At 47.0% G+C, this 19,398-nt stretch overlaps 1 protein-coding gene and 1 long non-coding RNA gene across 2 annotated transcripts in view; one reads left to right on the top strand and one right to left on the bottom strand.

The window, feature by feature from the left end:
- Nucleotides 1–4,096, bottom strand: part of HS3ST3A1 (heparan sulfate-glucosamine 3-sulfotransferase 3A1) — a 101,712-nt gene extending 97,616 nt beyond the window's left edge. The window contains exon 1 of the mRNA XM_053892292.1: nucleotides 2,626–4,096. Within this exon, the coding sequence (XP_053748267.1) occupies nucleotides 2,626–3,224 (599 nt within the window). The 5' untranslated portion in view covers nucleotides 3,225–4,096. The remainder of the gene's footprint in view (nucleotides 1–2,625) is intronic.
- A 666-nt stretch (nucleotides 4,097–4,762) lies between these two features.
- LOC109245842 (uncharacterized) lies at nucleotides 4,763–12,417 on the top strand. The gene is made up of 2 exons (XR_002071115.2): nucleotides 4,763–4,962; nucleotides 9,200–12,417. It is a non-coding gene; the product is annotated as an uncharacterized LOC109245842 (long non-coding RNA).
- Nucleotides 12,418–19,398: the final 6,981 nt, after the last annotated feature.

Here is a 19,398-nt window from a genome sequence, read left to right as displayed (position 1 = left end):
CATCTAAGAAATATCTTACAGGGTTTTTTTTTTCTTCCATAATTCACTTCGGGGCGCAAACACTGGAGTTTTCCTTCTGTTCATGTGTGGGGAGGAAGTGAGGTGGGGCGGTGGGGGGAGACAGAAGTATGTGATAGAAATCCCATATTACAAATTTGGGGCTGGCTCCGGAAGGTCTCACCGAATCCCTAACTGTAAATATGGGCTAAACACAAAGCCGTAACATGCACTTAATATAGGTAAGTAGCATTCTGCGTAAGAGATTTATATATATATATATATATATATATATATATATATATACATATATACACATATATTTGTCTTCAATCTTTCTCATGAACATCAGACTCGCAAGTTCAGAGACAAGATCAAAGAGAACCGTGGCAAAATTTCATTAACTAATCGCACGATCCTGGCTCCATAGGTGGAGGTTGTTTTTTTTTTTAATAAGATTTTTATACGTAATTGAGTTAAACTTAAATTTATGCATCCAATAAAACACCATTGCGAATGGTAAAACAAAGACATTACTCCAACACTTAGAAAATTAAATTCACCAAACCATGAAGTCTACTGTATTTTTGTAACCACCGTAAATTGCTTCACAGCACTCTTCTGCTGAAATAAACAATCCAAGGAGAGATTTACTTTACAGCGTGCATCTAGTTTCCAAAAGAGAGAGTGACCTAAAAGCTTACGGCTCTTTCTTTTGTTAATACTTGTGTTTCTAGTTACCTTGAAACCTTCCTTCTCTTACATGAGCTTAGAAAGATTCACGTAAAGTAAGATCCACGTCTGTAGAGACACTGTGCCCTCAAGGACTCACTTCTGGAAGAAGAAACCATCCTACTTTGTGGAAACAAAGGCTACACAGCAATACGAAAATAAAGGGTTTTTAGGACTACATATTTCACCATATTTAATGGCACCTCAGAGTCAAAAGTTGTCTTAGGCGTTCCGCGAAGTTGGCTTGAAATGTGTTCACTTACAGCACCGTGCAAGGCCCGATTCAATGCAAACTGCTACAGATAAGAGTTTTAGGGGTCTTTAATCACTTTTTTCTTGTGTCCTTGATGGAAAAAACAGAGAAGTCTTTGTGCTAAAAAGAAGGACCTGTTGTTTCCAGATTCAACAGGTCATTTTTATAAGAACTTCCCAGAGGATACAACATAAATGTCAGAAACACAAGGGGATTTTTTTAAGTGGCTGATGATTTTAAATGATATATATTCTATATTAAGGGAAGGTTGTTTGTTTTTCTTTCCAACAAATGGAAAGTTACTGTTTTAAAAGTGTTTAATGTTTGAACTTGACTTTTAAGACCAAATGTTTTCTCATGAGTTGGATTACTGTAAATTCGGCTCCCGAAATCAATCCGAGGGGTATGCATGACCCCTCAAGTAAATAAACTTGTCAGATCATGTTCATTTTTGTTTTGGAGATGAATTATTTACTTAGTGGACTTTTGAAATATATCTGAATTGTGTTATAACTTTTGTAATGTTGTTTCAGTTAAAATAACAAAAAGAATGCATACTTAATGAAATAGATTACACTTTAAAAAATGAAAATTCCGGCCACACGATTTTTCCTTGTTCTCAGAGAAAAAAAAGAACACGCCAATATTTTATGGCAAACAAAATCCAGGAGACACTTGGATTTACTGGAGTTTGGCTGATTCCTTTATTAAAGGTGGTCTAAATTTGAGAAGACTGGCAAATTTAAGATTACGATCTGAATCAGACCTGTTTCCTAAACTTTATTAGGAGAGTCGTTCACAATGTGACCAGTGTCATTCCCACCCACCCCCCACCTCCCGTCTTTCTTCTTAAAAAAAAAAAAAAAAAATTGGCTACCTCATTTGTAAAGAGAAGTGCTTGAAGATGTTTAGAAAAGTTTCAGCCAGGCCGAAGACACAAGGTACTTTTTTCCCCCTTTAAATATAGAAAACACTTTCCAAAACTCATTCCTCACTCCGAACAAAAGTTATTATCCAGGAAGCCTTTCCTTAAAGCACGCTGCCTGCCCGGACATAGACATAGATTTCCCGACTGCCTTAGCCTCAGGTTCTTGACACTTTTACTAAGTCTCCAGATTACTTACCACCTAGGACAGTGATCTGGCAAAGGGTCAAGGGAAATGAATGCCTGATGGCAAAGACCAAGCGTGAGCCACGGGGGTTTGTTCGGCAGATAGAGAAGAAATAAAGACAGGCTTTCTTGGGAAAGGCATGGAGTAAACGACGTGCCTAATAATTGATGAACAGGTTTCTAACTTAAGTACTCCCCTCCCCCCCTTTAGCCCACAGCAGGGATACTTTCGCAGAGTAGACGAAAAAGAGGAGGAAGATTGGCTGTTTGAGGGAAAGGAAATCCCAAAAACTAAAGAAAAAGTCATCAAGGCCAAAATGTCCCTCCCACCGCCCCCCTCAACACCTACCTCCCTGCAAACAGAAGGCACGGTGGGGAACAAGACCTCCGAACCCAAGAATTACTGATGACCCTCTGCCTTCTGCAGAAAATGGGGAGGGAGGTGAGTAGGGGGGGTTCCCCCCCACCTCGCCCACCCGAAGCCCCGGCTGCCCCCCACCCCCCACCCCGGCGGCACCCGGAGCCAGCTCACCGGTACCAGGCGAGGCCCTTGTCGTAGCTGCGGTCGAAGAAGTGGGGTTCGGCGCCCACGGCGCGCACGTCGGGGTGCACGCGCAGGAACTCGAGCAGCGCCCGCGTGCCGCCCTTCTTCACGCCGATGATGATGGCCTGCGGCAGCTGCTTGCTGCCCTCGTCCAGCAGCAGGGCCAGGGTCCCCGGCGGGGCCTCGGCCGCGCTGCTCCCGGCCCCGGAGCCGCCGGGACCTCCGGCCAGGCCGGGGGGCTCCTCTTCCCAGGCCGCCTCCTCGCCGTCGTCGCGTGGCGCGGGCGGCCGGCGCCTCCGCCGCTGCTGCCGCTGCAGGAGCCGCTTCCTCTGCGCCGCCGCGGGCCACACCGCCAGCTCCCTCGGGCCTCCGGCCAGGGCGCCGCGCCCCGGGGCCCCCGCCTCCTCGCCGCCGCCCGACGGCCGCACCACGGGGCCCGCCAGGGTCTGGCAGCGCTCGGCCAGACAGTAGAAGACGTAAAGGGACGTGAGCAGGGAGCAGAGCATCAGCAAGAACTTCCGGAAGATGCTGCGGGACAGCGGCTCGGCCGGGGTGGGGTGGGCGCCGGCCGGGCCCGGAGGGGCCATCCTAGCCGGAGGCGACGTCGGGCCGCGCGCGGGCCATGCTAGGCCGGGACTCCAACGGGGGCCGCGACCTCGTGCGGGGGGGCCCGCATCGCCCGTGCGTCCCTGCGGCCGTGCGCGCTGCCCCGCGGAGACGTAGCCGCGGGCGCCCGGCGCGGGATCCCTGCCTCCGGTCGAGGGGGCGGGAGGGGGACGTGGTGCGGTGCTTAAGAAACCATCGTCTCAGACTCTCCCGAGTCCTGAGCCTTGGGGACGCGCTCTGCGACAGTGACCGGAATGGGGAGTCCTGGCGGCGGCGAAGGCGCGCGTCTCAGCCCCGGCCCCGAGCGGCCTCCCGGCCTGGATCCCTGCTCAGCGATCGCGCATCCCTCGCTCGGTCGCGGGGAAGAGACTCCAGGCCCCGGGGCCGCGGAGCTCCGTGCAATGCAGACGACAGCGTGCGACAGTGCCTCTTCCTTCGTGACCGTGGCCGCCGGGACGCGCCCTCAGCGCCCCGCTGCGAGGTCCCGCCGAGTCCCGCTGCCCGAGCGGGAGCCCGAGGCCCGCGCCAAGCCGTGCGCCCTTTCTGTGCGCTCCCGGCTGCTCCAAACTGCTCTCGGTCCCCACCTGGGTGCGGCGTGCCGGAGCCCGGCGGCGCAGGACCTGTCAGCGGCCGCGGCCACAGCGCTCGCAGACGCTCCCCCGCCGCCTCCGGGCGGTCGCCGCCGCCGCCGCCGCCACACGTGGGGCGCCGAGGGCAGCAAACTTGGCGGTGACGTCAACGTCCCGGGCCGCACCAGCCGCCTGACGAGCGCAGCCGGGCGGACCGGGTGGGATGGAGAAAAGGTGGCGCGGACCCCGCAGCGTCGGCCCAATGACATCGGAGAGGGCGGGGGCGATCGGGGCGACGCCCCTTCCCCACTCCGCCCTCCCTCCCCTCCCCGCACCGCCTCAGCCTCGCCCCCTTTCCGGCGAGCTGGGGGCTCCGGGGGAGTCTGACTGACAGCTAGGACCGGCCGGATCCCCGGGGGCCTGACTTCCACCCGGCGAGCCACCTCTCAGACTCGGCTCAGCCCATCGCAGCACTGACCTCCTCCGAGTCCCCGCTCCCGCCTGTGTCCCTACATTCTCCCCTACCCCGCCCCGCCCCCTGCCACCTCCCCGGCCCTCTGGAAGTTTTGTTGGCTTCAGTTGCGCGTACCGCGCTGCTCGCCACGCCCCCGTTTGTCTCGGGCGACCCGAATTCCTCCCAGCAGCTCCTACTTGACTTGCACCTACGGAGTTGGTCCGCTGCGGGCCAAGGGCGAGCGAAGCCTTTTCTCCCGAGGGCGGTATTTCGTCTTTGCTTTTGGTTGTTTTGGCTTGTGTTCGTCTAGGATGATCGAGAGTTCCCCAGGACCGAGAAAGGAACCACCTCTTGGGAAATGAGCCAGTAGAATCAAGGAGAGAAATGAAGAGGTTTATAAAAAAAAAAAAAAAAAATCATCTCCGATTCCAAATCCATATGCCCAGCTTTTGACGAAGGAATTTTTTTTTATGTTGTTTGTATTGCTGCGTGTGTGTGTGTGTGTGCGCGCGCGCGCGTGTGCGCACGCGTCTCGGTGAAGGAGTTCAATTGCCTTCCATAAACAGCGGTTTCCTCTTTCTCTTGCCTCCCCTGACCCTATATCCTCTTCGCGCGTTCCGCTGAGAGTAGGTCAGGAAGGGATACAAATCACCTTGCTGTGTAATGGAGGGAGGTGGCCCGTGGAACCTGCATGAGGTAGGGTTTTTTGGGTTTTTTTTATTCCATTCCGATTTGTTGCTGATTTCCTAGCTTCCTGGTCTCAGCGGGACGCCCGGCAGTGTGGGCGGTAGCCTGGCAGCTGGGCACCAGCCCGTGTAAATTACAGAGGCAGCTCTCTGGGCCCGCTAACCTGGCCCCGCAGCAGGCACGGCGTCCTGTGCCTTCCAGGGAATTCTGCTGCCCACTGCTGGGACTTTCCAGCCTTCCTCTTGCCTGCCTTCCTGCGCTGCGTGCTCTATTTGACCCTGGAAGTGCAAGTCAGCGAAGACCGCCTCGACCTTCCAAAGAAGAGCTGGTGATTCTAACTCTATGCTTGGGTGGAGCTTGGGGGGTATTTGTGGCTTGCTAGACACGGTTTTGTGTTGAGAAGTACCAATCCCAACCTATTCTACAAACGAGCCTAGAGCTTATTATAATGCTTCTGATGCCTTAAAAGCAATGAACTTTTACAAGGATGAACACCAAGGTCTGAGGTCTCGTTGTGTCCTAAAATTGGATATCGACAAACCTGTTCAGTTTTAATACTATTTTGAGCTGTAATATATTTTGAACTTTTTCTCTAGACGTTTCGGTCCGATTCAGGGGGGAAAAAGATTTTAAAAAATCAAACACCATTTTAAAGTTAGTCTGAAAGCATATGCTGTCTCACAAATGCTGACAAACAGGCTTTGGTTTCCTCCTTGGGGAAATGATGGTCTCCAAATTCCCTTCTGGCTCCAACAGGTTAAAATGTTGTGCATTTCTGCTTTCACATTTCAAACATAGGTATTTTCTTTATGTGGATATTGAAGACCTCCCCTACTTAGGAGACATAGTTTCAGGATCACTCACAATACCTAGGGCGGCTCTGTACATTAGAAATAAAAAAATCTGGAAGGAAAAAGTCCTTTGGAGGAAACCCTTCACAGAGGAAGCAAGCTTCATTGCTGGGACCCAGACCACCTAAGGCAATGAATAGCTCAGGGAAACAGTCGGGGAAAGAAAGATCTTTGACAAAACAGCAGGAGGGAAGACTGTGGCATTTTGTCTCATCAGGAAAAAAACATGCAGAAACCTGATTAAAGTTTCTGGATAACATTTGTGAGAGTCCCACTCCACAACTCCTTAGAAAATGCTTTTTCTTTGATCCACTCAGATGCATTTGTTAGAATGGAAAGCAATTCCAGCTAATCGTTATCGGGACTCTTTGAGAGAGAAAAAATGGCCATGAAAACAAGTACAATGGACTTAGTTGCAATTTCTTCTTATTTCTCCCTTTCCCCTGTCCTTCCATGGCAGAGCACACAGCCACTCCTTGAAAATGATCAGGTTGTGCCAGGAAAAGCGTTTGCTGTCAGAATCTGGTCTCCTACTGGTGGGGGAGGGGGAGTGACATAGATGAGGTTGATGTTTGGCGACTTCCAGCTTCTTTCATTTTCCCTAGTGGGCACTCACTCCTGCTCTGGCGTCCTCGTCTGGTGTCTTTACCCTCAGACCTTTCCCAGCCCTGGATCTCAAAAACCCGTTCACTCTGCTGTACAGGCACTTGCTTACCTTCTCTCATGTGGCACCCACAGTGGATTTACATTTTAGGGTGAGGAATCCCTTTAAAAATGACTTTCTCCTACCTGCCCCAAAAGCAATCATTTAAGCTATTTTTAAAAATGCAGCACCCAGGGGCGCCTGGGTGGCCCAGTCAGTTAAGCGTCCGATTCTTGATTTCGGCTCATGATCTCATAGTTCATGAGTTTGAGCCGGCATGGGACTCTGTGCTGACAGTGCAGAGCTTACTTGGGATTCTCTCTCTCTCCCTCTCCCTCTCTCTCTGCCCCTCCCCCGCATGTGCTCTCTCCCTCTCTCTTTCTCTCAAAATACATAAAAAGAAACTTTAAAAAATGCAAAACACAATAAAGCATAAAGAATAAAACAAATCATACCCAAAATTTCAAATTTTTTTGGCCCAGAAATGACCATGATTAATATACTGGCCAGTTATTTATATATATTATACATTATTTATATATATTTCTGTATAATGTTATATACATAAGTATATGTAAGTTATATATATATAATTAGTATATATATATAACTTATAGTATATATATACTACTTATAGTATATATATATATATAGCTTATAGTTCTATATGCTTATATATACTAATCGTAGTATATATATATATATATAACATATATATATAACTCGTAAATATATGTGCTATATATATACATAAGTATATATAAGTTATATATAATGTTATATACATAAGTATACATAAATACATATAGAGAGGTGGACGTAGGTATATATGAGACAGATAGATAAAAAGATGAGATAGATGATAGATAAAGATATATATATAGGTAATAGATAGATGGTAGGTAGATATAGATGACAGATAGATGATAGAGCTAGATAATTCTTTAAAAATACTAAGACTTTCTAGCAGTGTGGAGAATACAGAGAGCATCCTTTGGACATCTGTAATAATGAGCCTAATTGATGTGTATGAACCCACAAATGGTCCTGCTCAAAGAACCTGCATGCTTCACTGGACCTGTGTTACCTCCTTTACCCCAGAAAACATGCATATAGCACTCCATTGCCCCATTCCTTTACCGTCCGTCCTACACTCCCGGCCCTCCTTCCAGGTCTTTCCAACCCCACTGGCCACACCAACATGGAAGCCAGAGAGTTCAGGAGCCCATTGATACAACAGATGAAAGTCACCTCCTCCTGGGGCTGGAACAGGGGGTAAAATGGATCTGGCAGAGCAGAGTCTGTCCTGCAAATGGGGAAACATGAGCCTTAGGAGCTTATAATCTTAATGAGATGAGACACGCACACACTCTTTAGCATGCAAATTTGCATTGTGTTCTACTGAAGTAGCAGATATTTTGCTACACGTTCACCAGATTCATTTTCAGTTCTTGGTTATGTGCTCCCCTTCCTGTCTCAGGGTCCCTGGTGTCTCTACCTATAATATGCATCCCCTTCACCCTTCAGCTATCAGCTGGAACACATCTTAAGGATGTCTTCTGTGTCCCTCCCCCACCCCTATTTTGATCAAGTCTCCTGGCACGGATTCTCTGGAGTCCCCAGCTATCTTCCTTACAGACTCTATGAGGGTTTGTAACATTAAAGGTATGAGCTTATGCTATGCCCCCCCCCTTAGACTATAAGCACTCCAAAGAGCCCAAGGCCATCGCTCAGTAGTGCCCGTGGACATCTAGCATATCACTTGGTGCAAGGAGATGTCCAGTAAAGACATGTTGACGAGCTAAGGGACCCAGGGAAGAATAGACCTGGGCATTCCCGTCAGAGAGCACCTCACGAAAAGGCCGAGTCAAGAGAGGGCACTGTGTGTTGTAAACTGCTCGTGTTTCAGCCTGAATGAAGCATGGGCTTGGCCTGGGGAAGTCACTGGGGGGGAGCTAGAAGGAACACAAGAAATGACAACAGAGATGAAAGCCAGGAGCCAGATCCCGAGGGCCTCGTGTGATTTTTCTTGAGAGTTTGTACTTTTATCGGACATCTGTGGAGATCAACAGGCAAATGCTTGGCTTTTTAAGGAAGATTTCTCCAAGAGAAGGATTTCTCAGCAGCATTGAGACTGGAGGGCGGGATTCCAGCTCAGTGACCGATTCCTGTTAGCACAGAGCCATTGTGGCAATAAATAATCAGCTAGAAATTATGGGGAGGGTGGATTTTGAAATGGGTCCTGAGGAATTGAATGGGGGCAGGGGCCTGATAGGTTGGATCACAGGGGAAATTCCCAGTGTGGCGGTCACAACGGGCAGCCAGTAAATGTTGAATACGTAACTGTGACCAAATCTTTATTTATACTTGTTTTAGCCCCCAAGAAAGTGTTTCTCTTAATCAACTAATTTATTTTTAATGCTTATTTATTTTTTGAGAGAGAGCGTGAGAAGGGGAGGGGCAGAGAAAGAGAGGGAGACACAGAACACAGAACCGGAAGCAGGCTCCAGGCTCCAAGCTGTCAGCACAGAGCCCGGCACGGGGCTCGAACTCACAAACTGTGAGATGGTGACCTGAGCCGAAGTCAGATACTGAACCGCTTAACCGACTGAGCCACCCAGGCGCCCCTAATCGATGAACTTAAGGAGGTTTTCTAGAAGCCGGAGTGTGATTTTAGTAGCCTCAGAACTTGCCTTAGGCTCTTGCATTGCTTTAGTCTCTATTTAACCACATACCCCTGTCTTTTCTTTAGGGGACTCACTATTCCTGAGAACGAAGTTACCGGATAAGATGCCATTTTCGTTTTTTTCTTCATGTTCTCACCTAACGCTTCTGTTATCATCAGCTCTCTCCCTCTCAAGACCTGCATCAGACATTTTGCATCTAGGAATTTTCCTGAAGACCCAAAAAGATCACCTTCGGTCAGAAATAGCCTCGAAAAAGCCCTTGTTCATCAGAAGGCGGGAGGCAGGGATCAAAGGAATATCTACTGTGGGCCAGACTTTCGACGTACAGGCTGTCCCTTCCTTCATGAATTCCAGGAGACACGTCCACATGGTAATCACTGCAAGGGTACAATTCCTTGTGACAGCTTCCTGCCCGATGGCAGTACAGTGTTTTGGGGATGAAACACCTTGATCATTGTCAACGGCACTCACACGGGCGCTGAACGCCTCCAGGATGAAGTTTGCTTATGACCTGTGTGGGGCCCTGGGAAGAGGTGCTTTCTGCCCCAAGTGTTGACAATTCAGACCAGAGATGGGTGGCTGTTGCAATGGATATCTATAATGTCCGTCTGCCCTTTTTTCTAAAAACAGTTCCCAAGGCTTCCTCTAGGCAAAAACTCCTTCTTACGCTCATGCCGTGAAATCTCAGTACAGCTAAACTCACCCTTGGCTTTCGATGTCAGAGTAATCTATCTGCCAGTCTGTAGCATCTGCTTTTCCAGACTTCGGGGAAATAAGCAAGACGCAGAATCCTTCAACGACAGGGCTTTGCCGGGCGGGGTGACTGCTGGACGATCCGTGCCCTTGCCCTAGGTTTCCAGGCGGTTACACTTTCCTCACTGAGGGGGAACATGCCTGAGGTTGAAGTCAACACAGGAATACGAAGGTGAGCCAGGGAGAGAGAGCGATTCCAGGAAACTTGCTCTGAGACCCTGATTCATCTCCACCGCGGAGTAAAATCTGCTCTTTCCAACGTTCTTTGAGATTTTAGGAAAGCATGCCTGTCTCTGTGTCATCAGATCTGGTTTCGCATTCCACCACACAGACTCTCTTGCCAGCCGACCAGACCGTCCCGCCAGTGATGTTATTAATGACCCCAGCCTATACGGGGCGTGCTCACCATTGAGACTGACCACGTGTTACCCCATGCACCTGACTGATTATACCTGCCCTTTTGCCCGCATCCACCAGCCAGGCCTGAACTGCTCACCACCTACCTAGCCTGACTCCAGAAAGTGTAGCCCAAACACAGTAAACTAATTCCGACATTTTATTTTTAAGGTCTATTTATTTATTTTGAGAGAGACGGAGATGGCGTGAGCGGGGTGGGAGCAGAGAAAGAGGGAGAGAGAGAATCCCAAGCAGGCTCCATGGTGCCAGCACAGAGCCCAGTGCGGGACTCGAACTCACGAAACCGTGAGATCATGACCTGAGCCAAAACCGAGAGTCAGATGCTTAACCGACTGAGCCACTGGGGTGCCCCTCATTTTGACATTTTAAGTTATCTCTGTATTGAGGCACCTGGGTGGTTCATCAGTTAAGCGTCCGACTTCGGCTCAGGTCATGATCTCACAGTTCGTGGGTTTGAGCCCCGTGTCGGGCTCTGTGCTGATAGCTCGGAGCCTGGAGCCTGTTTGAGATTCTTTGTCTCCCTCTCTCCCTGGCCCTCCCCTGCTTGTGCTCTCTCTCTCTCTCTTTCAAAAATAAACATTAAAAAATTTTTTAAACATAAAATAAATTGTATTTACCTGATGAGAGGTTTAACACATTGCTATTTTTTTTTTTTATCATCATAGAAGAATGTTAGCCCTTGAAATCCAACTGACGACTCTTACACAACAGATACACCTGCTGCTTTGAATTCTGCATGTGCAACATTCCCATACAGTTTGTAAAAGCTTTATCATTCATGAATGGAAACCTTTTGCTTCTCAGAACTTCCTTCAATCACAACAACGTGAAGAGAATAGAAGGTTGGTACATCCTTGCTTGGGGTATAGACCTACCTGGTCCCACAGACTTGGACTTATTTATAAATCCACACAGACAAAAACAAAGAGGCAACAAGGAGGTCCAGGATCTTCAGACCTCAAATGCAAATGCCCAATTTCTTGTCCTCGGCCCCAGGCATAATAAAGGTAGCATTTTAGAAGAAGACGCTGAGAACCGAATTCGGGCCAAGTGAGAAAAGCTTGCAGCCGACAACCTAGTAAAGAAGCTATAGTTAGATGCCAGCCATAGAATCATAGAATCCCAAACTGCAACGTCGGTAGAGGGTACAAACAGGAAGAGAAAATCTAAAATATCTCACAGAGCAAGGAACACGATAGAGTCGATACAACAGAGGAAGGAATAGCAGAAGTCGGGACCCACTCCACATGGAAGGAGGGTCAAGTGCCATTCAGAACCGAAGGTACCGTCTTGGTGTCGAGTCAGTTCCCACCAGACGTGGAGGCAGGCTTGAAACGAGGCCGCAGGGACTCTGCTGACCTTTATCCAAATCCTCTATGGTTCTCGCTAATCTCACGCCAAGGTAAAAATTGCTTCCTCGATCGCAAGTGACTTGATGGCGACAATTTATTATTATCGAGCTGTGAGTTACTGAGAATTCAGATCCAATGGAGAGGTGAGCAGGAATTTCCGAAGTCAGTGGAATTTAGAAAGACCTTGTTGAAGAAGGAGTACGATTTTTTGCAGATGGGGATGAGCGAGGGGTGGTTGTTCCAGATTGGGAAACAAATAAAAATTAGGGCAAGGCAATAGTAAGAAGTCTCGAGCATTCCTGTTCAATAGTAGCATAGTCTAGTCTCTGAGACGACTTTTCAGTAAAGACAGAAAGGCAATTTGCTCAGTCCGAAGTTTGCAAGCCTTTTGGACCACGGGCTCTCTTTACCCGTGCCCTAGCTAGTAACAGTCACTGTTCTGAGGAACACGGGTCAAGAAACATAATCCTAAACTGTACAGGACTTGTTATTGTCAGGAACCCCAGAGGACACGTGTTTTGTGAACGTCCCGGGGCCCCAGCTGCATACAGCAAGGGCTTGGTTTACTTTGAGACCAGGTGGAGGACAAGTCACCAAGTATCTGGGGTTTTCTTTGTTCTGTTATTTCCCCAGAGGCCCACAGCCCCCAAGGGATAGGGTTTTAACTAAGGACTTGACAAATGGCAATCTTCATGAATTATTGATTCGGCCAAAAATCATTGGAAAGATTGATAATTGCATAAAGATTTCCTCATGCTTCCTGCCTCTGGTCTGGGTCAATTATTTCACATATGAAAGGAAGGGGTGCAGGTTTTGAAAGACACCCTATCAAAAACTGAATTAGCATGCAAAAATGTGGAGACCTTTTTTTTTTTTTTTTCAGGAGACTAACCATCCCGGCTTTCAAAATCTCTTGGGTACAATAATAATGATAATAAAAGAGCATCAGAAGAAACAACTGTTCGTTGAAAAACGGGTCCTGTTTAGATAAGTAAAGGAGAGCTGAAAGTCGATTCATCGAGGGTCATGCAATTATTTTACTTGTTCTGCGTTTTTTTTAATGTTTATTTATTTTTGAGAGAGAGACAGAGGCAGAGTGTTGAGCGGGGGAGAGGCAGAGAGAAAGGGAGACGCAGAAGCAGGCTCCAGGCTCTGAGCTGTCAACACAGAGCCTGACGCAGGGCTCGAACTCAAGAGCCGTGAGATCATGACCTGAGCTCAAGTCGGATGCTCAGTCCACAAGTTTGTTTGTTTGTTTTAATGTAATTTAGGTACTTTCTTTTATTTTAAATATAGCCTACACTTTTCATAGTAGATAAAAATTACGTTAATCTTTCAAGTAAAGGATGTAGGATGTAAATAATAAATCTGAAATGTAAGGGACTCTGGGTGAGTTTCCTTGGGCCCCCACCTCTATGAGAGATTAAATTTTTTTTTCTTTGTGTTGTAAGAGAGGGGGATAAATCAGAGGGAAAGGGAAAGAGTGATATGCTGATGCTTTCTGAGCAGAAGCCAATGTCCTGTCACTTCTACTCCAAGGCATATATTCATCAGGAGCTGGAGGAGAGACGTAGACTAAGCCTGAGGGAATCTCAGAGCAAAGGAGGCTTGTACCTCAGTCCCCAAGGAGGGTTCAGGGAAGGGGCAAGTCTCCGAGAGCAGAAAAGAAGGGCTGTGGTGCTCCTTAGCACAAAGGACCCGTAACACCTCTTTAGGGGCCCCTCAAAGCTCTGGAGGCATGGGGGGGCGCCTGGGTGGCTCAGTCGGTTGAGCATCCGACTTCAGCTCAGGTCACGATCTCGAGGTCCGTGAGTTCGAGCCCCGCGTCAGGCTCTGGGCTGACGGCTCAGAGCCTGGAGCCTGCTTCCGATTCTGTGTCTCCCTCTCTCTCTGCCCCTCCCCCGTTCATGCTCTGTCTCTCTCTGTCTCAAAAATAAATAAACGTTAAAAAAAAAATTAAAAAAAAAAAAAGCTCTGGAGGCATGGAGAAGGGTCTAAAAATAACGGAGAGGGAGCAGGGGCTAGATAAGGGAGTGACATCCAGAGAAGCCTGGCAATCTGGAACAAGGCATAAAACAACTGTTTAAAAAAAAGAAAAACAGGGGCGCCTGGGTGGCTCAGTGGGTTCAGAATCTGACGCTTCTTTTGGCTTTAATTTTTTTTTTTTAATGTTTATTTGTTCTTGAGAGATAGATACAGAGCATGAGTGGGGGAGGGGCAGAGAGAGAGAGGGAGACACAGATTCTGAAGCAGGCCCCAGGCTCCGAGCTGTCCGCGCAGAGCCCAACGTGGGGCTCGATCTCATGAACCGTGAGATCATGACCTCAGCTGAAGTCCACGCTTAAGTGATGGAACCTCCCAGGTGGCCATAAGTGACTGACTCTTGATCTCAGCTCAGGTCACGATCTCACGGTTTTGTGAGTTTGAGCCCCACATCGGGCTCTGTGCTGATGGCTCAGAGCCCGCTTGGGATTCTCTCTCTGTCCCTCCCCTGCTCACGCTGTCTCAATAAATCAATAAATTTAAATAAATCAATAAATTTAAAAACAAACACACACACACACACATGCACAACTGTGACAGGCACGGACTAGTGACGGAAGATGGGTAGGGCAAAAGGGCAGCTCATCATTTGCCCCGTGGCTGGGTAACAATGGCCAAAGCCCAGATTCCCTATGATGTCTTGGCACTCTCTAAGACCAACCGGGAGATACTGGGTGGGAGCAGAGGGATTAGATAAGGGTCCAGGGGGGAGAGGATCAGGGAGTGCCCCTGAGATGACCCAGAATGTTCTGAGATTACATCTCTACCACTTGGGAAGATGGGCATTTGAATGGAAACTCAGTTCAGTTTTCAAAGGTGCAAGAGAGTTCTTTTTTGCCCACCCGATTTCCCAGACAGGGATTTTTGTGTCTGTGGCACTTACTGACGTAGGCATAGACGCTTAGGCTTGGTTTTCTCATGAGAACCTAGAAGGCGTGCCTTCAAACACCCATGGATAGCACATCCTTCTGTAGATGGTTTTTATTTTTCTTTTTAGTTCCGCCTGTTATTTTCTGCGTAATAATATAGTTTTTTCGGTCATATCATTAAGCACCTAAAAATTCAAGATTCATTAGTCTGCGCTGTATTATTTTTCCAAGGCCGCCATAACGATTTACCACCAACGGGGTGGTTTTAGACAACAGAAAATTACTTTCTCGTAGTTCTGGAGACTGAAAGTCTGAAACAAGGTGTCTGCAGAGCCATACTCCCTCCGTAAGCCCTAGGGAAGGATCCTTCCTTGCCTCTTTCCGGCTTCTGGTGGTTGCACGAATTCTTGGAGTTTCTTGGCGCATAGATGCTTAGCTCCAATTTCTGTCTCTATCATATCTCAAGGTCATCTCCCCTCAGTGTGTCCGTCTCTGTTTCTTCTTATCAGGAGGCCAGTGATTAGTCTGAGGGCCCACCTTAATCCAGCATGACTTCGTTTTAACGTAAATATTAATTGCAGCCGTGAAGACCGTATTTTTTTTTACTTTTTTTTTTAACGTTTATTTATTTTTGAGACAGAAAGAGACAGAGCATGAACGGGGGAGGGGCAGAGAGAGAGGGAGACACAGAATCGGAAGCAGGCTCCAGGCTCTGAGCCATCAGCCCAGAGCCCGATGCGGGGCTCGAACTCATGGACTACGAGATCGTGACCTGAGCTGAAGTCGGACGCTTAACCGACTGAGCCACCCAGGCGCCCCGAAGACTGTATTTTTAAAAGAGATCATGTTCACAGGTATTAAGGACTAGGAATCAAACATATACCTTTTGGGAGGACACAATTCAAAGCACAACAAATGTGTCAATGCGGTTAGTTTAATAATAACAGCTAACACTGATGAGCTCCCACCCTGTGTTAAGTGTCTTTCTTTTTTTTTTTTTAATTTTTTTTACATTTTATTTATTTTTGAGAGACAGAGAGAGAGAGACAGAGCACAAGTGGGGGAGGGGCAGAGAGAGAGAGGGAGACAGAATCTGAAGCAGGTTCCAGGCTCTGAGCTGTCAGCACAGAGCCCGATGTGGGGCTCGAACCCATGAACCGTGAGATCATGACCTGAGCCGAAGTCAGTTACTTAACTGACTGAGCCACCCAGGCGCCCCAAGTGCCTTTCAACCAGGCTCTCCCTCAATCCTCACGTGGACCCCTGAGGTTTTATTACCCCTATTTGACAGATGGAGAAGTTGAGGCCCAAAGACTAGGCAGCGTGCCCTGAGTTGTGCAGCTCAGAAGCACGTTGCTGTATCTTGTTCATACCTGTAGGTGTCCCAGAAATGTCCTCAGGTGGTAGAACTCCCAGGAGATTTCTGCTCTGGAAGCTTCTGCTCCTTCTTATCATTCTCATTTCCTGGGAAAGACCGGAAGTTGATTCTCTTACATCCCCCATCGCCTCCATGATTCTTGCAGGCTTTCCAGGAAAGAAAGGGGAGAGATAGAGAAAAAGAGAGAGAAGGAGAAAGAAAAAGAGGCAGTAGAGAGAGGAAGAGAGAGAAACAGACCGATTTTGCAAATGTCACTTTTCTGCGGGTAGAGGACCATTTTATCCATCTGATCGTCTCTTCTCTTTAGCATTCTGCCCTTTAACTGTTGAAATAATATTAGCTAAGGCTGCAAAGAAACTGCTTATTTTTACTAACCAAACACTGGACGCCCAAGGTCACCTCTATGCTTTTTACAGCTTGACCTCTGACACAGGTGCAGTCTTGTAAAGGGCCTAGAATAACTCACATCGCTACGTACGAATGTGACTTTTCAAGACCCATTACACAGGACAAAATAATGTTTTTCAACATGGTTATCTAGTGAGTTTAAGAACGCCCCCTTCTTTGCTTGGATATGATTAGGTCTCTTTGTTCTCGTTTATAAACAGGGAGAGAGTGACCAAGAAAGAGACCCTCCCAGTGAGCTTCTTACCTGATCAATTTCTCTGTTTGTAATGAAGGAACCATCTAACTTTTTTCTTTCCAAATGATGAACTAGTTTTCCTAATACCTATTCTTTTCTCGCTGATGTGAATCAACACATTTATCTTGTATTTAAATTGATACATACTTGAATCTCTCTTGGGACATCCTATTTTGGTCCATCGATCTGTCATTGTCATGAGAACCTCACATTGTCGTCATAGTATTTATTACATGCTTTCACTCAAAGACTCCAAATGCTATCACTTCAAAACGTCTTGGTTATTCTCACATGGTTATTCTCCCCCAGATTTTAGGCTTATTAGGTCAGTCACCCTCAAAACATGCTGTTTACATTTTTATTGGACTTTCATTACTCTTATGGATTGTTGCGGGGGAGGGAATTCACATATTTATAATATAATACATTATCACCCCTTCAAAGAACATGGAATGCCTTATTATATTGTATGACGTGGGAAAATTTTTCATTGCCTTCGTACAATTCCTGCTTTTTTTTTTTTTTTTTTTTTTTTTTTGCTGTGGTTGTTCCTAAACAATTTAGATAAATGATTGCTCTGTGAATGAATCATTCCCCCGTGATATCTTCATGATTTTTCCCCCTGAATCTAAGCAGGCTATGAACTTTTCCATATATATTTAGGAACTTGCACCTTTACTGGCCACGCCTATTACTTTCAATGTTTCAGTAGACAATTACCTAATTTCTCGATAAAAAATTTTTTAAATTTTTTTAATGTTTGTTTTTGAGAGGGAGAGAGAGAGAGGGAGAGGGCATGTGCACAAGCAGGGGAGGGGCTGAGAGAGAGGGGGACAGAAGGCTGACAGCAGAGAGCCTGATGTGGGGCTCAAACTCACAAACTGTGAGATCATGAACCCCTTAACTGACTGAGCCACCCAGGCACCCCTAGATGGTTTGGATTTTGTGTAGGACCTTTTACAGATGCTTAGATACTTGAGGTTTGGGGGGTTTGTTTTGTTTATTTGTTTTGTGTGTGTGTGTGTGTGTGTGTGTGTGTGTGTGTGTGTGACTTTAATGCACTCACATTCACTTCTTTGGTAATGTGGTATTGTTATTATGTTATTTTGTTATTGTATGTTTTCTGCTAAGGTTTTATTTGCTTACATCTACAGTCATTTAAAAGGCCACCTTTTGCTGTGTTCAATTTTTGTCAGGTGTTTTAGTATGATTAAGCTGGCTTTCTAAAATGACATGAAAACTTTCTGTACTTTTGAGGGCTCTCCAAGAGTAAACATAACCGATGGGTTAACTATTTCTTGAGAGTAATATCAAAATTATCCATACAGCAATTCAGATCTGGGGCCCTAATGGAGACAATGAAAAATTTTTTCGCTGTTGTTATATTAAGAACTTCTAGCCTTTTTTGGAATCAGTAACGATTCCTTAAAGTCATTCGCAAGAAATGAGGTCCAGATGGCAAAGAGGACACCCATCCGTGTTTTCACCCACTCAAAGTGAATCAATTACCTTAAGGGTTGGGGGGGGGGGGGTGGAAAATAATGTAACAAGGAGACCAGAAATGTTGCAGAATGCAGGCAAGCAGAATAGAAAAACAGATTAGTTACATGGAGCCGAGTGCTGTCCAAAATACTGTAGGAGACACTGATTCAGAGATGAGAGTGGTCCCATGTGGTCCCAATGTCACGGTCGACACGTGGGCTCAAAAAGCGAAGGGCAACTCCTCAGGATGATGAAATGGGAAATGACGCTCAACCCTCCCCCTCCTCCCCTTCCACCCACAGCCACTTGCCGTGTGGCCCAGCAGTGGGAAACCCTCAGAGGCTCCGGTTCACAAAGGGCTCAGCCCACCTCACCTGGCAACAGCTCCTAACCCCCCCATCAGTGGCCACACTACAGAGAAAAGCGGAGGTGGAAAAACAAGAGATTCTTAAAGCTTTGCCAGATACGAAACTGCCCTTTTTGTAGGTTACACCACAGCAAGTATCAGTAATGACATTTGGTTTAACCTGATTTGAAGCATCAAGACAGATCGATACCTAGTTGCACTCAAAGGAGAAACAGGGGCGCCTGGGTGGCTCAGTCAGTTAAGCGTCCCACTCTTGATTTCTGCTCAGGTCACGATATTACGGTTTGGTCTTTGTGAGCCGGCTGCTGGGTTCTGTGCTGACGGTGTAGAGCCTGCTTGGGATTCTCTCTCTCCCCCTCTCTCTGCTCCTCCCCCACTCCTGCTCACTCGTGCGCACGCACTCTCTCTCTCTTCTCTCAAAAGAAATAAACTTAAAGAAAAGAAGAAACAATATTGGAGGAAAAATGGTTAACACAGGAGACAACTGTAAAAACCCTTTTCGAAAAGCAAAATGAAGATCACAGGTAAGGATCAAGAGAATATTGCATTCATAGAAAAAAAGCAACTCAATTTCTGCCTTAAAATGGAAACGTCTTCACAGAAAGTCTCTTTCCCAATACCTAAAGAGATGAGTAAACATGAAGAAACAACATACCTCTTCCGCATTTCAAAATTCATCAATTAAATTTTAAAAAAAGAAAGAAAGATAGAGGAGTCCTGATTCAATCAGAGCAGGGCAGGGGGATAAGGCTTGATTCTGCCCTATAGCTGCCTTTCAACCCCCAGAGACCGTTCTAGTGAACGGACATAATCCTGAGAACTTTTACTAATATTCCCAAATCAGGAGGGAATAAAACTGCGGGGGCAGATTTATCTTTTTGACTCTTCTGATCAATGAGGAAATGCATGGAATGAATTACGGGGTGGCCTCATCCAATTAGCAGAGTAAAAACATCGGTG

This window comes from Panthera pardus, unplaced genomic scaffold, assembly GCF_024362965.1.
Source record: "Panthera pardus isolate Hobbes unplaced genomic scaffold, ASM2436296v1 HiC_scaffold_3, whole genome shotgun sequence".
In the NCBI taxonomy this organism is placed as follows: Eukaryota; Metazoa; Chordata; class Mammalia; order Carnivora; family Felidae; genus Panthera; species Panthera pardus.
The sequence above is the reverse complement of the archived record's forward strand: the minus strand, read 5'-3'. Positions and strand labels throughout refer to the sequence as shown.